The sequence below is a fragment of the Aythya marila genome (genome assembly GCF_965140915.1).
Source record: "Aythya marila genome assembly, chromosome: 7".
Taxonomy (NCBI): domain Eukaryota; kingdom Metazoa; phylum Chordata; class Aves; order Anseriformes; family Anatidae; genus Aythya; species Aythya marila.
The window spans coordinates 16,979,899-16,986,992 of record NC_139048.1 but is presented as its reverse complement, the minus strand read 5'-3'; the positions used below and the strand labels follow the sequence as shown (position 1 = coordinate 16,986,992).

Here is a 7,094-nt window from a genome sequence, read left to right as displayed (position 1 = left end):
TCCCCACTGCACCTCAGGGCCGCGGGCACGCCGCACCTGGCAGCGGTTAAAAGCCGGGCCCTGAGGGGCGGCAGGGCGGCGGGATGGAGGGCGGCGCGGGCCGGGGGCTCCCCGGGGAGCTGCGCTTCCCCCACCACCGGCTGTGAGTGCGTGCGGCGGGGTCGGGAGCGCTCGTGAGGGGCTGGGGCTGGCCTGGGGGCGGGGGGCAGCCTCGTGGATGTGGCGCGGTGGCTGTGTTGTTAGGGCTGCACCAGGGACTTCACGCCCTCTGTCCTTTTCAACCAGCGCCTCCTGGCCTCGCTCTCTCCCGGGAGCGCCTCGCTGCCCGTGAGGGACGCGCAGGGAGGTGCAGGTGCAGGTGCCCGCCTGCAGCACGGGGCGGCCCCGTCCAGGTGCCCTCTCCGCCGGGCAGCGCGGGGGCGTTCTCCCCGCTCTGCCTCTCTATGGTGCCTTTCCCTGGCAGGAGGGCGGCGCCGCGCGCATGCGCCGTGCCTGACGCCGAGCGGCGGCTGCGGGCGGCGGCGGCGCCGCCGGTGCTGAGCAGCGCGCGCCGCCCGCCCCGCCCCCTGTGGCCCCGCCCCCCGGGCCTCCGCCCCGCCCCGCCGCGCCGCGCCGGGGGGGCTGCGCCGCTGGCACCGGCGGGGCTCGGCGGCGGCAAATGGTGGGGCCGGACGATGGCGGGGCTCCGGGCGTGCTCCCCGCGGGCCGGCGGGAGGCGGCGGCGGCAGAGGAGGAGGAAGAAGAGGAGGAAGAGGAGGAGGAGGAGGACGGGGAGCGGGATGGGAGCCGGGGCTTGAGGTCGGGGAGCGGCGGGCCCGGCCGGCTGCTGCTGCAGCGGTACCTGGCGGCGCTCGGCCCGGCGGCGGGCGGGAGGCGCTGCCCGGAGAAGCCGGCCAACGGCGCCGCCCCGCACGCCGCGGGGGCGATGACCAACGGGGACGTCGGCTTCCTGCGGGCCGAGCCGCCGCCGGTCCCCCGGGCGGGACGGGCCGCGCCGGGCCACCATGAGGAGGAGGAGGAGGAAGCGAAAGTGCAGAACGGGGGCTTCCTCCTCTGCCCGCCCGGCCCCGGCGGCGATCCCGCGGGGACGGCCCTGGAGGAGCCGCTGCGGAGCTGCTGCCTGCGGGGCGAGGCGGGGCCGGGCGGCGGCAGCCCCCCGCCGGCAGCCCCGGGGCCGCCGCCGGGCTTCACGGACGTCAGCCTGGGCTCCCGCAACACCTACGAGGTGAGCCGCCGCCGCAGCGCCCCGGAGCACCTGCCCCGCGAAGCGACGGCGCCGCCGGGACCGCCGCACCCAGCGGCCGAGCGGGCCCGGCGGGCAGCGGGCGGCAGCGGCTTGGCCGAGTTCTTCAGCAGGTACGGGCCCGGGGGAGGGGGCCCGGCCCCGGGGGGCGGCGGGCAGCCTGCTCTCGTACCTTCCCCTCGGCGGTGCGGGTGCTGTTGGGGGGCTTATTCCACAGCGTGGTGCGGGAAGGCACCAGGGCTGGGCTTTGTGCTCAGATCGGTGGGGTGCCCGCTAAATTTCTGACACAGAAACTTGAACTTCGGGGTACCCGCCTGCATCGTTTTGTGGCATGTTTCTTTAATGAGAGCACCGCTAGGGAGATACCTCTTGACTATAACAGTTGACAGCGCACTCTGTACTACTTCTCTGAATTTAACAATGGGAGTTACATTTCCCAATTTCTAATAGTTCTTAATCCCCAAGCCCTGGTGTTGCAGTTGTGTGGTAGTTGCTCTGATAGCGCAGCAGGTCTGAGTGGTTTGAGAAGACAATGAAATTAAATGTACTGACTGATGGGTTGATGTGAAAGAGCAGGGATTTGGTCTTGAGGCATGACCCTAAATTGAGAAACAGGCTGCTTCTGCCAGCCCCCAGGGAAGGGACGGATGGGTTTCCATCTGAGTTTAGGGTCAGTATCACTTTCAGGGTGAGGTTGATGCCACTGCTTCGTGTCACAGATGGGCTGAGAGCTGTGCCTCTGTTCCCTCTGTTCTGTCTTCCATTCCCTGTTTTCCATGTTACGTGGCTGACAGTATATTGCCTTCCCTTTGCCTCAGTGCTCTAACACTTTAACCAACTACATTATTCATTGCTTTTTGCCCCAGAGCCATAGCTTAATGAAATTCTGGAGAACTTTGGCTCCTAGAAAAGGCTGAACTTGGTGTGCTGTTGAAGTTGTCAATATACAGTGACACTTGCTGTTTTCAGCAAAGACCTGGGTAATACCTGGAAAATTAATTGCTTCTATGCTGGCAAAAGCTAGAGTGCTGGCACCTCTGTTTAAAAAAAGGTTTGCTAGGGAGCTGATCTCCCAGCCCCTACTGGCTGCTCCCAGCCAGCCCCGGCTGGCTGCTCCTCACGTGCACTTGGCCTGAGCAGCAGCGATGGCTTCAGAGGCTCCGCTTTCAGCTCTGCATATACGGTTGTGAGAGCACTAGGATTACAGCTGATATCATTTTCAGCAGCCAAAATCTATTGATTTGGCAGCCAAAGATCTATTAATGAAGCACCCTTTAATGTTATTTTAAACAAAACTCAAGTTTCTATTACTTGATAAACTCATCTCTAGATAGAATAACACTAATGTTCATGTCCTCCATTGCTTTTTTTAAGCAGTCAATTCATGTCTTCGGATCTTTTTCTGATACTTTAAAGGCTTAGACTTGTAACATCTTTTTTTAAAGTCTTAGCAATTATTGGTTTTATATTAATCTGTTGTGAGTTGGTTGTTCTCGAGTTCCTCAAAAAGAAACACCCCAGCTCTCAGTAATAAGGATAGAAATAGTTGAAAATAATCCTGTGACTGAATGCTCGTAGCAACTACACCTCTTGTGAAGAACCAGGTGATTGTGTGACTTTTTAAATGAGCACAGGGCCATAAATGATGTTGTTCCCCAAAGTTTTAAGTTGTACTGGGTGTTGGTGCTCTATCAAAAGCGGTGGCTGTGCTAAATACAGGTGGTTTAGTGGTCTGGTGCATTTCGTATGGGATGTTTCACACTTGTAATGCTCTTTGCCTAGTTCATGAGCTGTCAAAAATTTGATAGCTCCATTTTTTTTTCCTCTCAATAGACATAATTATATGGCACTTTCCTTTAAAGGTGGATATTTCTTGCTGCTGTTTGGTTAAGAGCAGAAGGCAGGCACAGGGAAGCCGCACTGCCTGCTGTGGGAAGGCTCTGTTGTTCTCTAGTTGCCCGGTCAGACGAACTCCTCTGGTGTGGCAGGTCAGGGTTAGGGGGCTGCTCTGTCCAGTTGCTTGTTCCCATCTCTAGCTGTCTGACTGGCCTGTTCTGCAGCTCTGTGAAATGATCTGGGGTAACTGCATTCACGTGAATGAACTGAGGAGAAATTGATCAGGGGAGGCCAGAGGAGAAGCAGGCAGCTGTGCACAGCAGCTTCTTTCCTGCCCTGCTATAGGGAGAGTGGCTGAGCCCTCTAGATTGACAGAAATTTGCCCAAGGTCTTAGAATAATTGCCACTGGCAGTGCTTGCAGCTATTTTTCTGTATATATGGGGTGTAACAGTTGGTCCTGGGATCTTAAGTTGTCTTTGTGCAAAACTAGGAATCCTGTCATAACAGTGCTAACAGCTTTTTACTGGAAAAATAATTCTTTGCTGTCTTTTGGTTCCATGTCTTTGTGTCTTCATATATGAAGTGGGCTGCCTCAAATGAACTGGAGGTGTGCGGAGCGAAGTGCCATGGCAAGGCGAGCTGTGGCTGTGGTCGTGTGTCTCCACTCTGCTGCTGCTATGGTCAGAGCATTAAGTGGCACCTGGAAAGTTACCTGCCACTGCTTTGTGCTCCTGTGTGTGATTCATAATGCAGTCATGTATAGCCACTGTTCTTACGGTCTGAGGTCTTGCCTAGCAGTGTACAAGCGTGGCATTCTCTTCTTAGGTTATTTGATCACTTTTGGGTAGTCCCAAGGGTTGATATTGGGTTCAGGATGGTTTAGTGAGCAGTGTTGTGTGAACACTGCAATTAGGGCAGTGAGGGTTGACTTGGCCCCCAAAGCAGCACCTCTACAGCAGAACAGGGCAAGCAGCAGCAAATCTCCAGGGGGAGAGATGAAGTCCCAGGGATCCTGCGCCTCTTTTGAAGGTGACTTGGACTTCCTATTTTTACAAGCATTTACTATGCACCTTCTCAGCTTGTGTAGCTATTGTTCCTTTCTGAATTGCATGTTTACCTAGATAAATTTAGTTATCTGGGAGCTGACAAAGTTCCTGATTGCTTTGTGGTTCCTGGAGTCAAAGCCTAATATTAACAATAGCAGCGATAATTTGTGATCGTAAAGCCCCATTTTCCCAAATCCTTGTTTTCCAGAATTCATCTAACAAGTTTTCTTTTCCTGGTAAAATCACAAAGACTTGAAATCACAATTGCTGCTGTTCATAGGTCTTTAGAACATGCTGTGAGCAATAGTGGTAAGGGTTGCAAGCGTGTGGTAGTTGGCGTGCGTGCACTTATTAAAAAAAAAAAACAAAAAAAAAAACTGTCATTAGTCTCATCCTTCCTTCCTTAAGGGGAGTGGTTGCCCTTGCTACCAGGAAGTCTTGACAAATCTTCACCCCTGGGGATGGTGGGAAGCTGGATGGAGCTGGTATGTGCAGGAGCAGAGAACTGAGAAATCACTTGAGCCCACATCTTTCTCCCTCTTTGTAAGCACGGCTCTGTGATTTGCTAAGTAGGTAGGTCTTCAAAAGCTGCTGCTCTCCTTGCTCTGAAATATGTCCTTGACAGAGGGCTGTGGAAAGGCTCACACTGAGCACTGCTACTTGTGTACCGGAGATCTGTAGCTTGCATTTCAATTTATTACTAAGCAGCACCTGCAGTTCATTTAACTGTATAGGCACACCTGGGCTATGCCTGCATCTCCTGAATGGTTAATGCTAGAATTGGTATTTCTATTTGTATACAAAGCTTTTCAGTTTCATAAATCATTGTGGACTTCAGGGGAAGGACTGCACATCTGTTTTGTGGGGTTTTTGTCAAAAAGGAGTCAAGCAGGGAGTGAGCTGTCCTAGTTGCCACAGATCTTCTAAACCTTCTGTTTGTGTAAAGATCAAGGAACTGATTGATGGGGTTTCACAGTGATTAATTTATATTCCTGTATTGTCTGTGCCTTTATCCTAGGCAGTTCTTGCTGGCATCCTGAAAGACTTGTGTTTTTTTTTTTTTTTTCCTTTTTCTGTCCAAATTAAAAAAAAAAAAAAGTGGGGGTTGTGGAAGACAACAGAGCTTCTAACAGGGAAATACACTGGCACAGTTTAAGAAGGGGAAAGAGAGAGGAGGGTTAAGGGACTAAAACAAAGCTTGCTCCAGAAACTGCAAGGGCACTCTTCACCCTTCTGTCTCTGAAACTTAGCTTTTTGTTTTCTGCAAGCAGTCTTGCAACTTAAGTGAAAAAGCAGATACTTGTAACTGATTAGAATGACAGCTGCTGGGTGAAAGTAGGAAAGAGCACCTGGACCCAAGTCTTGGAAGAATTGCTGTGGCTAACTTCAACCAGCATTCTCTTTCCCTGAGTTACAGGCATGACTAACTCAATATAAATAAGAAAAAACATTCATATTATCAAAATCAGAAGCTTTTGCATGGGTTTGCATGGGTCACGTTCAATAAGAACGATTTGCATTATGAAGCTGTGTTGACACTGTGACTGGTTTCTGGCTTTCAGTCATATGAGTGACAAAATATATTGGCAACTTAAGTAAATCTGGTCTCCTGAGAGAGACAAAATGTAATAAACATATCAGCTCCCAAACTTTTTAATAACTGTTCACATGCATAACTTTACCAGAGGTGTGTGATTTTATTGTATCTCTGCATATTTAAAGGATCTCTCACAAATGCAGGTCTTGCTGTAGCAAATCAAGCCTGTACGAACAGCAGCCTTGTTTTTGTTTGTGAACGAGTTCCAAGCATCTCAAGGAAATGAGCAAATCTTCAAGGTCTATGAGTTGAAAATGGCTTTTGGAGAAAGTTTCACTCCTAGGCCTCATGTTATATAGCTTTTAGAGCTTTTTGTTCCTGAAAAACACAAGCAATGTGTGTTTCACCATGATTATTTAAGATGTTGTATACCCGTTATCCTAGCCAAAGTGATGGTTGTTGAGTAGCGAGCCAAAGCTCATGTTCTTGTGCACAGGCGGAAGAAGATGCATTGATTTAACTCTGGGTATGGATCAGATTGCTGTATGGCTACAACTTCTGTCTGCAGCCTACTATTCTTTCCTGAAAAGCTGATTAAACAGATTATACCTACAGCGTCAGAGTCTTCGAGGTACAATCTTCAGCAGTTTAAACTACCCTAAATATTATTAACAATTTCTCTGCTGCCTTTGGTAGACAGTGTAATATTCTGTGTGGGTACAGGTATTTGCACTGGGAGTCATATAATCCTAATAGGATTTTTCCTGAAGTCACTTCTATGCTTTTACTCTTAAGACTGTTCAGTTATTAGGGTATTTTATCTTGATTGTTTAAGACTGCAAGAGGAATTTAAGGTTTTTGATCACATTTCACATGGATGAAGAAATGGTTATCTCTGTCTTCAGTTTCTGGGAACTGCTGGAATGTTTATCATGTAAACCCAGCCCTTTTTTATCCCTTAGTGGTGGTGTTTGTTCTTCAGCTGGGAAGAGACAGGTCTGTTGTTGGGTTGGGTGGTAGGTATTGCCTTAAGTTTCTTTAGGGCCGTGATGCTGCTCTGCTTCTCAGGCTTTTTGGTATGGCTTCCTAAGGAAGAGATGCTTAGGCAGATACTGCCTGATCTCCAATACTCTAGCCTGCTGCCTGTGTTTGTCAAGCTTCTCTGAGGCTGAGAGGACTTGAATATAAAGGTCCTACAGGTTTGAGTGCATGCTGGGCAGAACGAGTGACTGCAGAGCATGTGGCTCTTGGCCCCACACTGGGACAGCAGTGTGGGAGGTGGATGTGTAGTGTATGCATGAATTTCTGACTACAGTTAGTAGAAAGCTAGGTTTTAGTCATGGCTGAGTTGACTTCGCTAGAACTTCTGAGTGCCAAGCACTCAGGCAAGTGTTCTCAATTTCCTGTCCTCCTTTCTTACCTCAAGACTGA

General features: G+C 50.7%; 1 protein-coding gene across 3 annotated transcripts in view; it reads left to right on the top strand.

Annotated features, from left to right (window-relative positions):
- The first annotated feature begins 540 nt into the window (after positions 1 to 540).
- TBC1D12 (TBC1 domain family member 12) overlaps positions 541 to 7,094 on the top strand; it is a 45,064-nt gene continuing 38,510 nt past the window's right edge. Inside the window, exon 1 of one of the 3 annotated variants that reach the window (XR_014317891.1) lies at positions 541 to 1,356. Coding sequence is in view for 2 of the 3 variants with exons in the window: in XM_082764566.1 (XP_082620692.1) it covers positions 659 to 1,356 (698 nt within the window). In the remaining variant the exon portion in view is untranslated. The remainder of the gene's footprint in view (positions 1,357 to 7,094) is intronic. The other 2 variants (XM_082764566.1, XM_082764567.1) reach the window with 2 other exon arrangements.